At 39.0% G+C, this 22,769-nt stretch overlaps 1 protein-coding gene across 9 annotated transcripts; it reads right to left on the minus strand.

Annotated features, from left to right (window-relative positions):
- Positions 1–1,880: 1,880 nt before the first annotated feature.
- Positions 1,881–21,276, minus strand: LOC106062942 (myogenesis-regulating glycosidase-like). 9 transcript variants are annotated; one of them, XM_056007855.1, is made up of 4 exons: positions 21,179–21,276; positions 20,742–20,860; positions 18,027–18,097; positions 13,876–16,513 (listed from the first exon to the last, which is right to left on the minus strand). In XM_056007855.1, exon 4 carries the CDS (start codon positions 16,504–16,506, stop codon positions 14,461–14,463), a length of 2,046 nt encoding a protein of 681 aa, XP_055863830.1. In that variant the 5' UTR covers positions 16,507–16,513; positions 18,027–18,097; positions 20,742–20,860; positions 21,179–21,276; the 3' UTR covers positions 13,876–14,460. The 9 variants fall into 9 exon arrangements, with proteins under 9 accessions (XP_055863827.1, XP_055863833.1, XP_055863834.1 ...); XM_056007854.1 differs by lacking the exon at positions 21,179–21,276 and adding an exon at positions 21,084–21,177; XM_056007858.1 differs by lacking the exons at positions 13,876–16,513; positions 18,027–18,097; positions 20,742–20,860; positions 21,179–21,276 and adding exons at positions 1,882–4,111; positions 9,972–10,197; positions 17,057–17,188.
- Between the last annotated feature and the right edge of the window lie 1,493 nt (positions 21,277–22,769).

Consider the following 22,769-nt stretch of genomic DNA (forward strand, 5'->3'; position numbering starts at 1 on the left):
CTCAAAAAAAAAATGTTCCCTACAATGTGATCATCAAGGAATGATGCCCTTACAGCCATGAGTTATTTTAATGTAATCAAGACGCATGAATCCCCAAAGGAAACAGAACGTCAACAAACTCCAGTTCTTAGGGTAAAATTAGAAACATTCGATACTTTTGTTCTGCATATTGTCGAGTACAAAATTGTAAGCAACTTTGTTTTAAAAAATGTCAAATGAGCAGCTAGATGTACATAAAGCTATGTGTCAACTGAAGTAAATCATTGGAGAAATGACTTGTGAGTGTAGAAATGAGACTTCTGATGTAGACTGTTGATCCTGTTTTCACTCTAAAGATTCTGACAATTAAAAATCAAATTGCTGAGCCTACATCTGAAGAGATAACAAGATACAGAGAAGTTTTTTAAAATCAACATTTTACCGAACTATCGATGTTATTGTTTTATCAATTACATAACATCTTATGGGTATAAAAAAAATTGTCAATATATTTCAGACGTTAATTCTCAAGTTTCATTTCACGTGCAAACGACAAAGAGTTCTATGATGTCACCTTGCTAAATTAGTCTCATCTTACCCAGATAGTATTGCCTAAGAATAGTGTACAGAGATGCAACCCTTAAAAGAAGGCTACCAATAACATTTCAAATCTGTGCTCAGTACGAAATTTGACTTATTTTAAAATCACAGACAACTTGATTTTATCAGCAAGTTTCCTAAACATTGTCACAGTATACATGCTATTTCCCACTTTGCCTGTGACAGTTACTTCAGAAGAGCGGCCATTCTCAAAGTTTCGGTCATTCTCGAAGTTTCGATTGAAAAAAAAATATATTGGAAAAGTTATGAGGCCCAAGTTGGCTTCACTTGATGTTATTTCCATTGAGCGAGAAGCAGCCAAAAGTTTAAAAATAGATTTTGGACTTTCCTAACCAGATGGCCAAAAAAATGAAATTTTTTCTTAGTAAATCAGTGTGGGATCTGATTAACTGTTAACTAATTTACATAAAACTAACAGACGCATACTTAATTGACCACACACATACTTTATAGACATACTACTTTTGCCATTAAATTTACTGTTGTTGTTTCATTTGAAATAACTTGCTACCTTGAGCTGTATAAGCCACTTTGTGTTGTCTGTACTTCTTGTTAGGTGTACTTGTTGATTGACTTTGATAAGCCTGACAGTAATGCTGACATGACTCTGTGACATCTGTTTGAGTCTTGCCTCTGTCGTGCATTTACACTCTGGGAACGTTCCATTTTTGATCATGTTTCCTCGTGTCTTCTTCTACGTTGTGATGTGCAACTTTCAGACGTTCTTTCTACGTTGTGATGTGCAACTTTCAGGCGTTCTTTCTACATTGTGATGTGCAACTTTCAGGCGTTCTTTCTACGTTGTGATGTGCAACTTTCAGGCGTTCTTTCTACGTTGTGATGTGCAACTTTCAGGCGTTCTTTCTACATTGTGATGTGCAACTTTCAGACGTTCTTTCTACGTTGTGATGTGCAACTTTCAGACGTTCTTTCTACATTGTGATGTGCAACTTTCAGACGTTCTTTCTACATTTTGATGTGCAACTTTCAGACGTTCTTTCTACATTTTGATGTGCAACTTTCAGATGTTCCTTCTACGTTGTAATGTGCAACTTTCAGATGTTCCTTCTACGTTGTGATGTGCAACTTTCAGGCGTTCCTTCAGTTGTGGAACTTTCAGCTGTTCTTTCAAAAAAGAAGATTATTACGTTTGAACCCAATCCTCCCACAGACGGCATTGGTTCGCGACATACAGGGTTCGAACCCGGGCCAATGAAGAAGCGCGTATCTAACGATCAACCATCACGTTTTTTTGTGTCACTTATTTTTATTATCAGATTTTTTGGTATCCTTAAAGTCATTCAGTTGTGCAATAGCATTTCCGGCGTCTATACGTCTACATTCTAATAAGACGGATATGATACATATAAAAACAAATGAAATATTCTTTATATATATATTTCTTTTATTATGTACAGAATCCTCTTTTAAAATAATAATAATAAAGCTAAAAAGTTGTACAAATGTCTGTTAAGCAATTTTGGTAAAATACGGCAAGACTTCTAGGGGAACAGCGTAGTTCAACAGCCAGACTCCGCCCTGCACAATCTCTCCAGTATTTTCGTCTCTCCATTGACCGCTTGGTAAATAAATGTCACGTGATCTTGCTCCCCACTCCAATACAGGAGCCACAAGCAAGTTGTTGCCAAGTAAGAATTCCGTGTCGATAGGAAGAGCGTCCTCATCCTGCGGGGCAATCCACCACAAGGGCCTGATAATCGGCTCGCCGGTCTTGATCGCGTTAAGGGCCAGATCGAATATGTCGTCGGCATAATCCTCATGGAGTTGAAGGAATTTCCGGGTTAACTGCACCACGTCGTCACCGAAACGCCAAGGAGGATTTGAGATCTGCATCACAGGCAGGAACGTACTGACTTGCAGCCAGCGGACGAAAAGCTCCTTATCGGGTAAGCTATTGCCGCCGATCATGTCTGGGAGAATGTAAGGGTATCCCATCATTCCAAAAACGAGGGATGCTGGGATAACAGTCTTGATTCCCAACGTGTGGTTCCAGTCGCTCTTTCTGTCAATGATACGCATCATCAATGATGATTTCTGACTCCGAAAGCCTACTCTCATCTCCTGGCGTCTCTGGTTCATGTCACTCCGGAGAGCTATGTCAATGTACTTACTCGATAAATAGTTAGGGGATGCAACCGGGTTTTGCACCTTATATTTACCTGGATACCAGATTGCCTCCCCTGCATCAAACTTAAATGACGTAACGTTAAATGTTTCTTTTAAGTAATTCAAGGTATCGAGGTACCATTGCACCGCATCTGGATTCGTCACATCCAAAATCCCTGATTCATTCTTAGACCTCCACCAGCTCACTGAGTGGGGATTGTCAGAGTTGATATCCTTAACAAGGAAACCTTTATCCTTCAGCAGTTGATATGTTTTAGAGTCATTGTTAAAGAACGGATGAACCCAAACAGTGGCCGGGATTCCCAAGTCTGTCAAATTTTGTATCATCTGTGCGGCGTCTGGAAAGCGATCTGTGGTAAAGTTAAAATCTCCGTAATGAAGAGTCCATGAATCGTCTATTTCCAGTTGAGAAATGCTCAAATTGTGAGCTCTGATATTTTTGGCGTAATCTACCACAATCGATTGGTTGATCTTGTCATGGTAAATTGCCCACGTACACCAGATGGGGCGCTGTATGACTTCAAATGAGGGTGCAAATTCTGGCGTCTGGATGTGCCTTGCAGAGATTCCTTGCCATAACGTAAGCACGTTAGCAGACAAGCAGACATCGTATTGAAGGAACGGCTTGGTGACGTTGAAGAAAGGTGTGTCCTCACCAACCTTCCCTTTCAGGCACAAGTGGGGCAGCCCTCCTTGGTTAATGCTTACATAAAGAGGCGTCGTCTCCTCCACGATGATCCCTAGACCAGAAGAGGATAAAAATATCCCTTCAATGACGCTGCCAAACACTCGACCCATGTAGGAGTCTGCGGTGATGAATGGAGAAGAGTTGATGTTGTACCCGTTCATTGGCCACGCCTGGCACGATTCCTCAAACCCCCCAAACCAGTGAAATCCGGACAGATCAAAACAGTCTTCGGGCGTCTCCTTGATGCTTGAGTTGGCGGGCGGCTCCCACGAAATTGTGATACAATCAAGATCTTTCACTTGGCTTATACGCTTGCGTTTTATAGCGCTGGAGAAAATTTCTAACCGGAATCCATCTTTGCGATCGAAACACAACCCATCCTTTTTATTGCTGCTTGTTTTGCAGTGCACCAGATTTTCTGCGCTGTGCTTTCGACCTAAATAGCCTCTAACAGGCGGCTTTGAATCTGTTATGCGTTCTTCTGAAGTAAGTTCTATTCCAAACTCGGACATTTCCAATCGTGCCCATGGCCCAACAGATAAGCTAGCATTGATACCGCCTGCTCTTAATATTTCGTAGTTCCATTGTCCAGTATGACCTGGGCGAACAGAGTAAACAGTACCTGACAGAGTGGCCACTGTCAACAGAGCACCCACTACAGACGTCATCTTCAGTCTGAAAAACAAAAATCAAGACAAGTTTAATCCTGCAGGGATTCTGCAAGATTGTTCATCTTGCATCGCTTTGGTAGTGCATGACTTTTTTTTACATGCTTCCATGATTAACATAGCTTTTAATGAGTATCAAACAAAAGTTTGAGTGGCACTTCTGTGATATCTAGAGCTCAAGCTTGACAAGGAAGGCACACGCAAAAACATGGGACACAAAATGTCTCAATATGGCGTAATTACTAAATCTAAATAAATTTCAACATGATAAAAAAAAAAGCAGGTCATGTAGGCATTATCTATATTTTAGATCATTCCTAAATCTTTCATTAGAACTAGATCTATGTATTTTACAATAAACCATGGGTGGGTAAACGATGATGACACATGGGCCAAAAGTGGCGTACTTCACGATTACAAGTGGCGCACTATACCCTCGAGCAGGACAGGATTTAGACCTCATAAGGCCCTAAGCTGTTAGAGATATGGTGTCCCTTGCAATAAACATCTGGAAAAATACTTTTCTCTCTAAGCTCAGGAGACAAAGACATATTACTTAATTTGAACCAAGTAGACAACATAGAAGATATAGTAGTACAAGAAAATGGAATTCAAAAACTATTAGCCAACACCAAACCAAATAAAGCGTCTGGACCTGATGGTATTCCAGCTAGATTACTCAAAGAACTGAGCAATGAGCTAGCCCCAGTGTTCAAAATACTCTTTCAGGCATCGCTTAACCAGGGCAGAGTACCAAAGGACTGGAAAGAAGCTAATGTCACCCCCCTATTTAAAAAAGGAGAAAAATCTGATCCAGGAAACTACATACCAGTATCACTTACCAGCATCACATGTAAAATCCTAGAACACATAATATGTAGCAACATCATAAACCACTTAGACAAACATAATGTCCTCACCCCATACCAACATGGCTTTAGGAAATATAGATCATGTGAAACACAACTAATTGGATTAATTGTTGACTAATTTTTCAAAAGGTTTAGATAATAGTGAACAAATAGATGCTATTTTTCCAAGGCTTTTGACACAAGTTCACCGCCATAGTTTGCTTAAAAAATTAAAATATTTAGGCATTAATGGTCCACTGCATCAGTGGATTAAAGATTTTCTGATAGGGAGAGAACAAACTGTAATAATAAATGGCTCTAAATCAACACCGATAACAATAAACTCAGGTGTACCTCAAGGAATAGTCTTGGGTCCACTACTATTTTTAATTTACATAAATGATTTACCAAATTGAGGAACAAAAGTCAGATTATTTGCAGACGATTGCATAAAATATATAGAACAATAAAAACAACACAAGACAGATATTTTACAAAGATGAATTACAGAAATGGGAATCAAATTGGAGCATGTCTTTCCACCCAGAAAAATGTCAGTTGTTAAGAGTAACAAAAAAACTAAAACAAATTAATTCCACTTATCTTATTCATGGCAAACCAGTAACACAGACTAAAAACGCAAAATACCTAGGTGTTATAATAAATGAAAAACTGTCATGGAATCCACATATTGATGAAACTATAAAAAAATCAAACAAAGCATTAGGGTTTATTAAAAGAAATTTCTATAAATCAAATAAGAACATAAAACTAAAATGTTATTTAACCTTGGTTAGGCCAATAATAGAACATGCATCCTCCGTTTGGGACCCCTCAACTCAAGATAACATTAAGAAACTGGAACAGACACAAAATAGAGCAGTGAGATTCATAACAAACGAATATTCACACTTAACCAGAGTAACACCTTTAGTAAAATCACTAAATTTAGAAAGCCTTCAGGACAGGAGACTCAAAAGTAAAGTAGCAATTATATATAAAACACTGAACCATAATCTTCAAATACAAAAACAAAATTTAATAAAATACTATGAAAGACACAAAGATAAAGGTACATTCCTCGTCCCATATGCTAGGACAAATTTGTACAAATACTCCTTCTTCCCTAGTGCTATTAGAGCATGGAATGGGTTGCCTGAGTTAGCCAGGAAAACCAGTGACTTGGCAGAATTTAAGTCATTGGTTAATATGCATGACTAAATGCATGACGCGTAGGACGTAATCATCTTTTTTGAAGCAACGTCTGTATTATATAAGATAAGATAAGCTCTTTCTTCAAAAAAGATTTAAAATATCACTGAAGCCACCACTGCACTAAACTATACATTGTTTAGCAGACTACTTAAGGATGAACTACCAAGGAGGAGAGAAGACGTAGAGATGGGGATGGTTAAATTGAAGTTGACAAAGTTCAACGCTTAACTTTTCTTTTTCTTCAAAGATTTACGAGACCGAAGACTTTTAATTAGTGAGAGGTAAGCAATTAAAACTGTAAGTCTAAGTATCAAAACATAAGCCAAGACTTGAGTAATTTAGAATAACAATCGCACATTAGAAGGTTTATGTAAAATGTCCATAAAGCAGTATAGAGACCTACCATAGACATAATATTTTATGTCTATGAGACCTACATACCGGGAACTAAATGTAGTAGTCCTGACATATATAAACTTGTATTTTTAAACGAGAGATGTAGATCTCTAGAGATATTTACAACTCAATGAAAAGTGCTGTTGATGTTAGTGGTTTATCATTTCTTCTATTTCTTTACTTGCCGGAATTATTTACATGTCGAGTGTGTTATTTTCCTCAGGTTTCACATACAATAATGTAAAATGTTTGATTGTACTTCCAAGAATTAAAAAAATGGTACCTAACAAAGAACACAAAAATACTCCACAACTGTGGACGCATTAGGCATTCATTAGAGAAGACAAATTGAACTAAGAAATCAATTTGAAAGCTAAACAGATTAAAGCTTTAAAAAGTACTTTTGGTAGGCCTATACATACCAAAGAGAGCTAGATCTAGAACTGACTAGCGCTCTATTTTAGCAATCAGTGTAGGCGGCATTCATTAATGAAGAAGAAATGAACTAAATGAATGATATGAAAATTAAATCAAGTGGTACTTATAAATACAGTAGGTATCCATACTTATGAGATCTCTGCTAGATCTAGAGCTCTTTATCAGTGAGGTCAAGTGGGGAAGATATATAAGATTATATGTGAAGGCAAGTGTAAGGGGGGGGGGGGCTTGAGAAATCAAAATAAATAGAGGTTATAGTTTTATTCGGAATCAAATTTCCCGAAGAACATTTTATCATTTTATGCCATAGAAGAAAATTTCAACGAAGAAATGCAATTAGGCAATAGAATTTACAAACTTATTTACAAACTAATAACTGAATTACAGGATCAGGAAGAGGAATTGAAGTTACTTACACTAGGTCTATAATAAATTGATGAATTTATTTAACACACGCATTTCAAGAAGAGCCTATTCATGTGAAATATTTTATAGTCCGCACGAAGAAATAAAATGAACCCCGAGTCGATGAAAATAGGTGTCCATATGGGCCCTTGAAAGAAACAAAATTAAGAAAATTAAATTTAAATGTGTTTACTATAAGAATTAAAAATTGTTGCTTTCTTACATAATACAGTATATGGCCTCCTTCAGTCCTTATATATAAATGGATCATCTCATAGAAATAAGATAAAAGTCTGGGTTTTAGCTGTGGTCGGATCGATACATCGCCCACACATCAGTTCCCCTCCTCGCGACGCAGCAGATCTATCCAAAGGAACGGAAAGCGCCGATACAGTTTGGGGTCAGCAGCGACGCAGGTTCTGTCAGTGTAGCACTGTTTGCCGCAAACTGCGTAAGGGTTGCGGGCTCCTGATGTATCCTCAGTGTTGACTCCCTAAGCCTTTCCCACGTTTGGGTGTAGTTGCTATGCAGGAGAGGTTTGAATTAAGAGTTTTCCTTCTCCTAGGTGGGCGGCCAGCCATGGCTAACGAGCCCCTTCTGCCCGAAGTTTACTGGTTCAGGCGCCAGCTGCTCGCCTTTGCTCCTTTAGTTAAAACAGTTCCGCCGGACTCAATATCTGAGTCACACGTGAAAGCCAGGAGTTGGATTGGTCCATAATACAGTGTTTTTGGCATAAATGTAGAGATAATATCAAATAACAAAACGTAAAGAGTATTAATGCACCTTTCTTTTATTTGGCAACCAACGTGAATTCGGGACCAATTCGGGTGTCGTGTAGTAAAGGGAATTTCTTTCTGGGATTGACATTAATATAGTTTGGATTATAATCCAGTGCTGGAAGAACTTCATAAACAACACAACACACACGGACGCAAAACAAAGTTACAAATAGGCCTATTGAACAAATTGTATCACCTACAAATGAGCATTTTTTTAAATGTTATTTTTCAAATAATTTTTTTTCGTCGGCGATCCTCAAAGCCTTATTCTAAAAATGTGGGGTGTCTTATCTTTTCAAGGAACAAATCGGTTTTATTTGCAATGTATTAAAGGCCTATTAATTCATATTAGAATATTTTTAAGGTAAAACATTATTCAAAAGGTCCTTTTTCAATTGGATGAATAATGAACTGTAGGTCAGGAGAATGCGTTTCTGCAGTGAAGAATGCAAAAAAACGCGTTTCTCAATGATGAGTAATGAGTTTTAGATGTCAAGAGAATGCTTTTCTGCAATGAAAAATGCAAGAAAACGCTTTTGGCGAAGCCCCGAACCCCGCTGCGTTTTTTAATTCTCATATAGTTCTGTATCCGCTAGTGTTACAAACCTCCTACGACACCTCACAGATTCAAAACAAGGCAATGCAAAACTGAAGGGAATTAACAAAAGCCTACTGAACCAGTCCGAATCCAATCGCTATACCGTAAGAAATACTTTTTTTCAGATTAGAACAAAGACTAAACGGACTCACTGCGTGAACTTGGATTCGAAACATATTGGAAATATAAATGCAAAGAAACACTTAGGTTTCTTTTTTTCTTCATTACATCCTTATGTTCCAACCAGACCCCAATGTGGGAGCTTACAACGCTCCTCAGACCCCATCTGGCTAAGGGGGGGGGGGGCTGAACGAAATTTTCTTTGTTGGGTGGGGGGGGGCGCCACTGATAAAAGTTTTAGATACACATGTTTAAGGGTTTATGGAGCGTCCTGTCCGATAGGTTATCTTGACAGAAAGAAAAATATGTTTCTTTTCATGCCTTTATTCTCTATCATTGTTGAGGGCACTCATAAAGATCTGATTAGTATTATTTTCCAATTTTTTTATACTTTTTGTGTGATTTCCTTTGACGGACTACTCAAAGAAATAACATTGAAAGAATCATTTCTGCGATATCATATCTTACTCATAGAACAAGAAGTCAGCAGGCTTTTAACAAATATTTTAGCATGAAAAATCAACAGTCACTTCTGACAATATTTTAAAGAAATGCGCAGGACTTAATTATCATCAGTTGTCTGAAAATAATCAGTTGGACCCTGGCTGTAATGTTGGACTGTGTGATGGCCTTCTGACAATATTTCAACTCAATGCGTAGGACGTAGGCCTAAATATTTCTCATGGTTTTTCTAACAAATCTTTCAACCCAGCCAGGCTCTGTCATTTTGTACTTACAGCCTATTATCAGGAAAAGGGGGGGGGGGAGAGCAATGAGTAACAATATCCAGGGGCCATTATGTACTTTAAAGAAAATAACTAAAGCACGACAGTTCTGACAAACAAATATTTAAAGCCTAGATCTTGTAGATTTTATTTTCAAAATAGCAGACTCCAAAACATATCACGGAAAGAAATGAGGAACAAAAAAAAAGTAAAATTATCTGAAACCTTTAATCTAATAAGTACAGTACAAAACAACTACTCATTTTAAAATTTCGTATAGTGATAAGAGACAGGCTTGTCCAGTTTAGATACCGGGTCCGGTGGAACTGTAATCACTGACCTGAGGTGGAGCAAAGGCGAGTTACTGGCGCCTAAATCTGTAAGCTTCGAGCAGGAGGGTCTAGCTAGTCCTGGCTGGCGACCCCCTAGGAGAACAAAAACTCTGGATTGAAACCTTAGCTGCCTTGCAACTTTCCCCAAACACCCTCAGGCAGCTTGCAGCACCTTGGCAGCGGTAGCGACGTTTTGACGCAGCCGTTTTAGCTCGAGAGATTCTGAAGAACATCCTAAAACATGTAAAACACACAAAATATGAAATGTCAAATTCCTACTTGAAACCATGATATTGACATGCTTCCCCAACCCCCATAAATTATAGATGAGGCTTGCAAAATACGTATGATGACATTTATTTTTTTTACTAAAAATTGCATATATTTTTTCTTTCATTATTTCATTTATTTTTAGACAATATTGGACATTTTCAGGATCAATTATACAATGTCAAGAACTCTAAATTAAACTTTACTGTTACCAACTAATTGAAAAAGAAATAAACTATCTCAATGCGTGACAGTTGATCTTCACAAATTTTTATCACCGCTGGCGATTTTTTTTTAAATACGTTTTAGGTCATCTTATCTTATAAAATACAGACGTTACTTCAAAAAAAAAAAGAAGAGGATGAATCCTACGCTTCATGCATCTAGTTATGCATGTTAACCAAGTTACCAATGACTTAAATTCTGCTAAGTCGTTAGTTTACCTGTCTGGCTCAGGCAACCCGTTCCATGCTCTAATAGCATGGACATTTGTATAGATTTCTACTAGCATATAGAACAAGGAATGTGCCTTTATCTTTGTGGCTTTCTGAGTATTGTATTAGGCCATAGAAGGAAAGTCTAATGCACAGACCTATATATATTATAGGTCTGTGGTCTGATGCTTCCTTCATTTCAAAATTCTTTTGGGCTGTAAACGGAAGAGCTTAGACTTTTGGATTCTGCTAAAAAGTGTAGAAACAAATGATTAAATACATTTAAAAAAAACATGCCATGTCAACACTTCCTTTATTTTGTACACCGGAGACACCAACAAAGCTTGCAGCTTTTAGTCTTTTCCTCCATGTATAAAAATCTGCAATTAAAACCCACATTATGATATTAGTGATATAAAAATTATTATACAACACACTTAAATCCGAGGGATGTATGAAGGAATCAAAAAGGCTCTCGGACCTGTCCAAAAAAAGTCAGCACCTCTCAAATCAACCACTGGGGAAGTAATTACAGACAAGAGCGAACAAATGCACAGATGGGTCGAACATTACTTCGAACTTTACGCCACAACAAGCTCAGTCTCTGCCTCAGCCCTTATCGCTATCAACCAATTACCCACAATGAATGAACTAGATGAAGTACCCACTCTATTAGAACTCAATAAAGCCATTGACAACATGGCTGCCGGCAAAGCACCCGGATGTGACGGTATCCCCCCAGATCTTCTGAAACAGTGTAAAACTACACTAAGCCAATCTCTACACGAACTGCTCTGCAAATGTTGGCAAGAATGTGCTGTGCCACGGGATCTGCGGGATGCTAAGATCGTCACCCTGTACAAGAACAAAGGTGACAGAAGCGACTGCAACAACTACAGGGGAATCTCCCTCCTAATCATTGTAAGCAAAGTCTTTGCTCGAGTGATACTTCCCAGGCTACAAAAACTTGCTGATCGAGTCTATCCAGAATCACAGTGCGGCATTCGCTCAGGGAGATCCACAATTGACATGATTTTCTCCATCCGTTAACTTCAGGAAAAGTGCAGAGGGCAAAGAATGCCTTTGTACATCGCATTCATCGACCTGACAAAGGCCTTTGATCTAGTCAGCAGAGAAGGCCTCTTTAAAATTTTACAGCTAATAGGCTGTCCACCCAAGCTGCTAAATATTATTGTCTCTTACCACCAAATTATGATGGGTACTGTGCAATTCAGCGGCGCCTGCTCCGAAAGTTTCAGTATAAACAGCGGAGTCAAACAAGAATGTGTCTTGGCCCTAACCCTCTTGGGAATACTCTTCTCAATGCTAGTCCTTCACGCGTTTCAAAAATGCACGAAGGCATTTATCTTCATTCCAGATTTGATGGCAAACTTGTAAATATTGCTAGACTGATGGCTAAAACTAAAATCAGAATTACCCTCGTAAGAGATATGCTATTCGCGGACGACGCAGCGGTAGTGGCACACTCACAAGAGGAGCTTCAGTCATTAGTGTCCCGCTTCTCTCAGGCTTGTAAAGAGTATGGCCTAACCTTTAGCACAAAGAAAACTAATGTTATGGGACCACCTGCTACAGCACAATTCTCCATCATCATTGACGATAACAAGCTGGATGTCTTAAATGAATTCTGCTATCTTGGATCTACAATCAAGATGACCTGTCTCTAGAAGTTTACGAGATTTAAACGGGGCGGACGGGCGGACAGACAGACCACACAAAACTAATAGCGTCGTTTCCCCCTTTTGGGGGCCGCTAAAAAAAAAGAAAGGCTAAATATACTTGTAATATTAGATTTTTTATAAGCTATTAAAAAAACATTGTCAGACATTGTTTATGTTTAAGACTAACATAGCCATTTTATTTTTGGATATCCAAAAGGACTACTCTGGCTGTAAATGTGAAAAACATTTAGACGGGGTTATCTGTACTTAGGCCTATAAGCTTTATTCTGAAAGCATCTCACTGTATATGTAGCTTATTATAAAATACAAAGACATTGACTTTGGAATGTTGACAAACAAAAAACTATATAAATTTTCTGTTTTTCCATTACTTCTCCCAGAGGCGGGACTGCCACGGCCTCGCGGTTTAGATAAGATACATAGATAAGATAATTTTGGTCCAATCAAAGGAAATTTAGTTTGACTACAATTTACCACCTCAGCGTAACTACTGTAACAATAACAATATAGATGCAAATACGAACAAAATTCACACACGAAACACATACACACTCACAACCAGCGTTTTATGATAAGACTTCTATGTACTTCTAGATGACGACAGATGATCTTGTAACACTCTGACCGAAAGTGGGATTAAGAGGAGTTTTTAAATCTTTCTGTTTTAGTCCTAAATGGAAAGAAGACGACCAATTCGTTCAGATCTGATGTTACAGTGGTTTAATGGGTGCAGGTTGTCTATAAGAATCGTGTGTGTTTTGGAAAAGCATTTTTCATGAAAATTTTCTTCAAGGGATGGTAGCTTTGTTCGAGTGATATATGATGCTTTATTAATTAGTCAATTTAGTCTATGTCTTTGTGCCAGTGAAGTATTACCATACCAGCAAGTGATGACAAAGTTAATTAGACTGCTGTTGATTGCTGTATAGAAAAGTTTAACTATTGTTTTGTCGATTAAAATTTTTTGTAGCTGTCTTAGATAGAAGAGGCTCACAGAGAATCTGGACAGGCTGCAGTGTTCTAGAGATTGTCCACATGTTTCTTTTTTCCATGTGGTTCTTGAATTTTTCACATTACTCTTCCTTCTACTTGGGATACTGTCACATTACACTTCCTTCTACGTGGGATACTGTCACATGTCTTCCTTCTACGTGGGATACTGTCACATGTCTTCCTTCTACGTGGGATACTGTCACATGTCTTCCTTCTACGTGGGATACTGTCACATGTCTTCCTTCTACGTGGGATACTGTCACATGTCTTCCTTCTACTTGGGATACTGTCACATTACACTTCCTTCTACGTGGGATACTGTCACATTACACTTCCTTCTACTTGGGATACTGTCACATTACACTTCCTTCTACGTGGAATACTGTCACATTACACTTCCTTCTACTTGGGATACTGTCACATTACACTTCCTTCTACTTGGGATACTGTCACATGTCTTCCTTCTATGTGGGATACTGTCACATGTCTTCCTTCTACGTGGGATATTGTCACATGTCTTCCTTCTACGTGGGATACTGTCACATGTTTTCCTTCTACGTGGGATATTGTCACGTCTTCCTTCTACGTGGGATATTGTCACGTCTTTCTTCTACGTGGGATATTGTCACGTCTTCCTTCTACGTGGGATATTGTCACATGTCTTCCTTCTACGTGGGATATTGTCACATGTCTTCCTTCTACGTGGGATATTGTCACATGTCTTCCTTCTACCTGGGATACTGTCACATGTCTTCCTTCTACGTGGGATATTGTCACATGTCTTCCTTCTACGTGGGATATTGTCACATGTCTTCCTTCTACGTGGGATATTGTCACATGTAGTTTGAATTGTTTTTTTTTTAAATCCTGAAAATCAATACACTGATTAATTATCTGGTATCTATAACATAAAGACATAAATTCATGTCAATTTCACGAACATTCCACGAATCCATACATAATAGCAATTCAAGTGAATTATCTCTTTGGTTTAAAAAAAAAGTATTATTCTTTATATGTTCAGAATTTATTAAAAGAAGAAGTGATTTAAAAAAATCAAGAAAAAAAATGTAATGCTTTCTACGGAAAAATTTCTGCTACGCGATTTTGGTAAAATACGGCAAGACTTCTAGGGGAACAGCGTAGTTCAACAGCCAGACTCCGCCCTGCACAATCTCTCCAGTGTTTTCGTCTCTCCATTGACCGCTTGGTAAATAAATGTCACGTGATCTTGCTCCCCACTCCAATACAGGAGCCACAAGCAGGTTGTTGCCCAGTAGGAATTCCGTATCGATAGGAAGAGCGTCCTCATCCTGCGGGGCGATCCACCACAAGGGCCTGATAATCGGCTCGCCGGTCTTGATCGCGTTAAGGGCCAGATCGAATATGTCGTCGGCATAATCCTCATGGAGTTGAAGGAATTTCCGGGTCAACTGCACCACGTCGTCACCGAAACGCCAAGGAGGATTTGAGATCTGTATCACAGGCAGGAACGTACTGACCTGGAGCCAACGGATGAACAGTTCTTTGTCGGGCGAGCCGTCCCCACCAACCATGTCTGGGAGAATGTAAGGGTATCCCATCATTCCAAAAACAAGGGATGCTGGGATAACAGTCTTGATTCCCAACGTGTGGCTCCAGTCGCTCTCTCTGTCAATGATACGCATCATCAATGATGATTTCTGACTCCGAAAGCCTACTCTCATCTCCTGGCGTTTCTGGTTCATATCACTCCGGAGAGCTAAGTCAATGTATTTACTCGATAAATAGTTAGGGGATGCAACCGGGTTTTGCACCTTATATTTACCTGGATACCAGATTGCCTCCCCTGCATCAAACTTAAATGACGTAACGTTAAATGTTACTTTTAAGTAATTCAAGGTATCGAGGTACCATTGCACCGCATCTGGATTCGTCACATCCAAAATCCCTGATTCATTCTTAGACCTCCACCAGCTCACTGAGTGGGGATTGTCAGAGTCGATATCTTTAACAAGGAAACCTTTTTCCTTTAGCAGTTGATATGTTTTAGAGTCTTTGTTAAAGAACGGATGAACCCAAACGGTGGCCGGGATTCCCAAGTCTGTCAAATTTTGTATCATCTGTGCGGCGTCTGGAAAGCGATCTGTGGTAAAGTTAAAATCTCCGTAATGAAGAGTCCATGAATCGTCTATTTCCAGTTGAGAAACGCTCAAATTGTGAGCTCTGATACTTTTGGCGTAATCTAATATGATAGATTGGTTGATCTTGTCATAATAAACAGCCCAAGTGCACCATATGGGGCGCTTTATGACTTCAAACGAGGGTGCAAATGCTGGCGTCGGTATGTGTCTTGCGGAGATTCCTTGCCACAATGTAAGCACGTTAGCAGACAAGCAGACGTCGTATTGAAGGAACGGCTTGGTGACGTTGAAGAAAGGCGTTCCCTCACCAACCTTTCCTTTCAGGCACAAGTGGGGCAGCCCTCCTTGGTTAATGCTTACATAAAGAGGCGTCGTCTCCTCCACGATGATCCCTAGACCAGAAGAGGATAAAAATATCCCTTCAATGACGCTGCCAAACACTCGACCCATGTAGGAGTCTGCGGTGATGAATGCAGAAGAGTTGATGTTGTACCCGTTCATTGGCCACGTCTGGCACGACTCCTCAAACCCCCCAAACCAGTGAAATCCGGACAGATCAAAACAGTCTTCGGGTGTCTCCTTGATGCTTGAGTTGGCGGGCGGCTCCCACGAGATTGTGATACAGTCAAGATCTTTCACTTTGCGTATAGGCTTGCGTTTTATAGCGCTGGAGAAAACTTCTAACCGGAATCCATCTTTGCGATTGAAACACAACCCATCTTTTTTGTTTTTGCAGTTTACCATATTGTGGCCACTCTTTTTTCGACCCAAGTAACCTCTAACAGGCAGCTTTGAATCCGTGAAGCGCTCTTTGGCTGTAAGTTCTAATCCAGAAGAAGATGATGTCAATCGTGCCCATGGTCCTACGGATAAAGTAGTTACGATATCGTCTGCTTCGGGTGTCTTGTAGCTCCATTGCCCAGTATGATTAGGACAAACATGATAAACAATACCAGACAGAATGCTCAATGTCAGCACTGCACCCACAAGAGCGAAGACGTAGTTCAAGGTCGAAGACATCTTCAGTCTGAAAAAACAAAATCAAAACAAGACAAGTTAGTACGGTCGCCATTTTGCAAGGTTCTTCGTCAGACGCCGCTTTGAAAGTGTTTTCCTTTTCTTTGTGTGCTTCCATCCTTGCATGATAAATATTTTCTTGTAGTGAGTATCAAACAAAGGCTCGAGTGGTACTTCTATGACTCACACACGTAAAAATGTTATAGATCTTTATCGTAGATCATTTCAAAATGTTTCCATAGAACTAGATCTAGATCCAAATTTGATTTATTTTTTTACAATAATTTTATAAACTCATAGATCTAGATCTATATATTTTAGAAGACTACTGAATGAGAAGCTATCAGCATTATCCAGGACAGCTAGGGAGAAAATTGAACTGCACTTTTAGTAAACAAAGTTTAACTCTGAATTAGCTTTTCTTTTTCCTTTAAGGAAGGATGAAATTATAGACTTTTAAATCTCTCCCGTAAGTGTAATTGAAAGAAAACAAAAGCCAGTGCAACAACAACAACAATAGCACATGTGTAGTTTTATCTAAACTATCACTTACACACGCCCATACTGCAACATAGAGAGGTCACACACAAGGAAATCAATTTACTATCCCGACATATTAAAACGGGAGTCAAAAGTATCACTAGTCACGAGTTGGTGACCTAGTTGTGTGTCTCTGTCACTGGCGTCTGGTTGTTTCTTCCGTGGGCGTCGTAGCCGGTGGGGAAGGTTCCCTCCCCCCCCCCTCCCTCATTTTTTTTCGAAATTAAATCACTTCACTATTACAGTTAGGGGGGGGGGGGTTAGAAGATTGTAGTATTACTCTAGTTGTTTGTTTGTGTGTGTGTGTGGAAAGGGGGGTTGAGATTCTACTCACCCTTCTCCCCAGTGTAGGTTGAGAAAAGAAAAACTTAAAGTCATTAAATTTCGTTAGCATAGCCAATTGGGGATTTGAGGTTCACCCCCCCCCCCAAAAAAAAATAAAATAAAGCACCCTATTGGTCAGGATTTTGAAGGCACAACCACCTTTGTTCTCCTGTCCATCAAACATTAAATACAATGCAACTATCAGATAGAAACATTTCACATGTAACGTTTGAGGGAATGTGAATGCATATTTCAATTTCTATAGTTATAACGCCACTCGCTGATCAGGAAACATAAAAAGGACCAGGTTGCCTGTGTGTAGTCGCTGAATGAACTCTTTATGTTGTGTCTGTTCTATTTATGTGTATTTTTCTGTTGTGTTGTCTTTATATGAGAAAATAGTCCTTGCAATAACAACAAATTTCCGTAAGGATCAATAAAGCAGTCTTAGTTTTGTTTTGTGTAATGTAAGGCAAATTTCCTTATGGATAATAACAATTATTATTATTATTAAAATTATTATTTGTACTATTATAACAACGTAGTAATGTTTAAGGTGTATTTTCAAGACCACAAATAATGTGGTCCCTGTAATCACTTTAAAAAAAAAGAAGAAATGGACTTAGAAGTCGATTTGAAAACTAAATAGTCATACTTACAAGTAGAGTACTTAAGAGATCTCTGCTAAGTCTAGAAATCTATACCAGCGATCTGTGGAGGCTTGCATTCACTAAAGAAAAAAAATGAACTAAATAATCGCTTTGAAAGTTAGTGATACAAACAAGTTATCCATTGCAAACAAAAATAAACTTAGAAACAAGGCTTTACTTCAATAAAACACGACTGACACACAATAGCACAGTACAGACTGGTCACGATTCACAGACTACGACAATACAAACACGATTACAAGCACGGGTAACACAGAAGTTCAGTTAACGATTACTCCATTCACCCCTCCTTTATTTCTATTTGGGTCTTACATTATAACCATGAGTAGGAAAGGAAGGATTCGGAGGTTTCTTAAGCGTAGACTTTTCTCCTTGCAAGTCGTAATTGTCCTGTACGGGACTCGAGTCAACATTGGCCTCTGGCATTGGGTGGCTCTCCTGTGAGTCACTGATGACTTCTGGCTGGTTGTACATCCTTGGGGTGGGACTCTGTGAATTATTGATTGTTTCAGGCACATATAGTTACTCTCTGGTGAGAGACCCAATGAGTCACCGACCTCTTCAGGCAGTATACAGCTCTCTGGTTCGAGAAAGTCGTTCGTGGAACTTTCCTTCGGCGCCAGGTGCCTAAGCGACACTGTCTCTTCCCGGCGTTTGGAAAACGTATATGGGCGTAATGCGGGTTGCAGTTAATAAGTTGAACCTCTTGTACCAATGGGTCAAATTTTCAAGATCTTATAGGTGATTTAGGAATAATTTCCCTGGGTTCTATAGCCAAGTAGGCAAGGATGTTCCCGTTGGCGATCTTCTATTGAATTCGTGTGGAGTTTCATTCGTAGAAGTACACAGTGATGATCGAATTGAAAGAAGTGCCTGAGGCAACACAGATTCCCACTGTGATAGTTCCAACTTCCCTGAGTCCAATGCTTATACAATAGCCCGCCACAATGTTTTATTCAGCCTTTCTCCTTTACCCGTACCCTTTTGTATTTTATGGCGTTGTCCTGCAAGTGGTTATGCCCTTAGAATGTAAATATTCTGTAGTTTATGTGGACATAAATGATGTGCCACGATCAGAGTGGATACAACTGGGTGCTATAAAGATGAAAAATAATTGGTCGAAGCACTTTGCCACTGCCTTTGAGCTCATATCAGGTCAGGGAAAAGCGAATGGAAATCGAGAATATTCATCTATCATTGTCAATATGTACTTGTTCTGATGGCAAAGGACCTTTAAAGTCAACACTTATTCTTTGAAACGGCTGTGTGGCTTTTATAAGAGTACCTGTGAATTCTTTGTGGAAGGTTTGATCCTATTGCAAGTTTGGCATTGTTGAATGGGCTATTTAACCTCTTCTACAGGGAAAGGTAAGTTCTTAGTAAACCTATTTATAGTTTGGCTATAATCAACGACCATTCATTCGCTTTTGTGCCGCTCATTGGTCGTGACTTGAGCTCTCCGAGGTGATTTGGAAGGTTCAATGATACCCTTTCGTATTAATCTCTCAACTTCAGCTTTAATAAATTGAGTGTCTTAGAAGAAGTGACGGCGAGATTTTGTAGCAATATGTCTGCAGTTAGGAGATAAATTTGCAAACAGTAGTGGTGCCTCTACTTTAACAGTATTAAGCGAGCAAACATGAAATGGAGGACGACCACCATTGAATGGAATGATCAGTTTTTTGTGTAATGCGAGAAAATCCAACCCAAGCACTACATCAGTGCAAAGTTCATCTAGTAACGAAAGTTTGAATTGATTGTAAACTTCCCCTTTGTATTTTAGCGATGCAAACATGTGGTCTCTTGTGACGCTTGACAGTTGAGAAGACACCATCGAAATTGTGTGCTTTGAACGTGTCACTGGCCAATCATGCTCCCTTGGGATGTTAGAAGAAATGTAGCTTTCCCCGCTACCTGTATCAATTAGGGCTTTTTGGTTCACGCCATTTACGGAGATGTGTACTGTTGATTAAGTTAAACCAGGTATAGCTGGAGTATGTAGAGTCCTTAATGCAGCTACAATCTTTACAAGATTGTCTTTTAATCTCGTTGCTAGGAGATGTTTTGACTTTTGTTTTGGTTATAGGTGTGTTGCTGGACCTGCAGACCTTCGGAAAATGTCCATTTTTCCCGCATGAATGACAGAAGCAGTCTTTGGCAGGGCATTTTGCTCGGAGATGCCGACTACTTCCGCAAAAGAAACATTTAGTACTCACTGTTGCGATTGTCTCTGAGTCCACCATTTCTTCGGTTGAGATTGCCGATGACGAAAGAGATGACTCTGTCAATTGCGAAGTAGCACTAAACAAACTGGATTCTTTTAGGGCCATATCGAGTGTCTTGGCAATATCTAATGCCGTTTTCAAGTCACGGGATATTTTCTCAAGTAGCCGCTGTCTAATTACACTCGAACGCATGCCGCTAATGAAGGCATCGCGAATGGCGTCCTCTTCATTTTTGTCAGCACTGACAGCTCGGAACTGACAATCTCTGGCCATCACTCTCAGCTTGTGTACAAATTGATCAAGACTTTGATCGACTTTTTGTTTTCACGTTACAAGCAAATGACTGGCCAATGTTTCACAAATAAATTCTCAAGAATAGATTTTGCTTCTGAGTATTTAGAACAGAAATATACTGATATAAGGATGGAGACACAAAGTTACATAGAAGGTCAAAGTGTTCGTTTTCACTAGCCCCTACCTTTGTTGCGAATCTGTCAAAACAAGAAATCCAAGTTTCCATGTAACTGAAGCATCAGTTGAACTTGGATCGGTATCCAGCCTATTGGGACGCAAAATCTTTTCCATTTAAGAATGGTACTATTGAAATAAATTGTAATATGCTAAATCAACTCAAGACCTTAGAAACAAGGCTTTACTTCAATAAAACACGACTGACACACACAATAGCACAGTACAGGCTGGTCACGATTCACAGACTACGACAATACAAACACAATTACAAATACTAGCACGATTACAAGCACGGGTAACACAGACGTTCAGTTAACGATTACTCTAGTCTAGGTCTAGAAATCTATACCAGCGATCTGTGGAGGCTTGCATTCACTGAAGAAAAAAAATGAACTAAATAATCGATTTGAAAGTTAATTAGTGATACAAACAAGTTATCCATACCAATGAAATCTCAACTAGACCTAGATCATTATGTCAACGAGGTCACGTGAGGGAAGATTCCCGGATCTATGATTATAGGTGAAGATAATGGTAGAAATAAAGCGGGTAGTTCAAGATTTTAGTGCTATTGAGAATTAAACTTCCTTTGCTCTAGGACTGCAACTAGATCACTCATAAAAATAATGATAATATCTTGAGTTGACAGGACCATGAAGAGTTAATGATCGTATAATGAGTTGAGGAACTTAAATTACTTCTGTTCTTTGTATGTTAAGATGAACATATATATGTGACAGGTTTTATGTAGAAAATAGGGCGATTGGCTCATATTTTCTTTGTGCTTTAAGTATAAACCTATTTGAGGCAACACCGAATGATTATTAAAATGTATAGATTAATATGAAATAGAAATCAATGAAAATATCCAAGGGTTGTAAAAATCTATTTTTAAAGAAAACAAAAACTTGACACCTTTGCTTGATGAACGGTACTGGTTTACAATCGAATCTTGAATATTGTAATAGAGATCATAAGTATATAAGTAGTGGTCATCAGCTACGGGTTGTAATGCTTAGTCGTAGGACATTTTGTAAGTTTTAAAATCGCTTGTCACGCCCCTCTTAAGTACAAAAGAGAGCTTTTATTCCGATGACCACGACGCAGGAATGCTATAGGCTACCATCAATTTGGCTGTAACGTTTATGTGTGTTGCTGGTCACCAAGATGTAGAAACGTGTATTACTATGATTGTGTCGCGAATGATTGGTTCGTGTGTCATGGAGCTACACATAACACGTAACAAACCTAAATAGATTAACCTAAATAGATTAACTTCAATCCAACTTTAGCAGACCAAAAGTGACGTTTATTCAATAATAATAATATACTGCAACTTCTTGGTAGTTACACAATGATACTCCACTGTTTTGAAATATAGTTACATCCGCACCACAGCGGTATCAAATATATCAAATATACCAAGTCCGCTTGAATAGGTGTATATATTACTTTATTATTAAATCACCTCCGCATTACATGTATCCAGCTCTAAGTACAGAAAACAACTACTAAAAATACGTGTACTGTCTCAGAGGCGACTGCTACTCAACTGACTTTAAAAGTTACTACTGACTAAAAGTCAATTTAGTCATTCCCACTTCCTCTTTCTACATCAGAGATTTCACGTGCCTTTCACCCACTTGACCCAAGGTCAATATACAACAGGCAATGTCAACCGAGACTGTGACACTGGCATACCATTGCCATGGTGACAGACCAAGAACATTATAATAAATTTAATTAATGGCTGTGTCTTCCATTCCAAAGATTAAGTGTAAAGTTTCACACGACTAAGCAAACCCAGGTGAGACCTACATATTTTATCACATCTAATGCAGACAATACTGTTGACCCCCAGGGTCTATTTAATTTTTTTTTCGTCTTCTGCACCTGCCTCAGAGTGTGTCCCGCGGCCTTTATGAGAACTCTCCATCTGTCTCTTTTAGAGGCCAACCGTTGCCAGCTACTTTCCTCTATGCCAGAGTGGGGAAAACTGAATTCATCTTTATAGTGCTTACGAGTGGGGGGGGGA

This window comes from Biomphalaria glabrata, chromosome 13 (assembly GCF_947242115.1).
Source record: "Biomphalaria glabrata chromosome 13, xgBioGlab47.1, whole genome shotgun sequence".
Lineage (NCBI taxonomy): Eukaryota > Metazoa > Mollusca > Gastropoda > Planorbidae > Biomphalaria > Biomphalaria glabrata.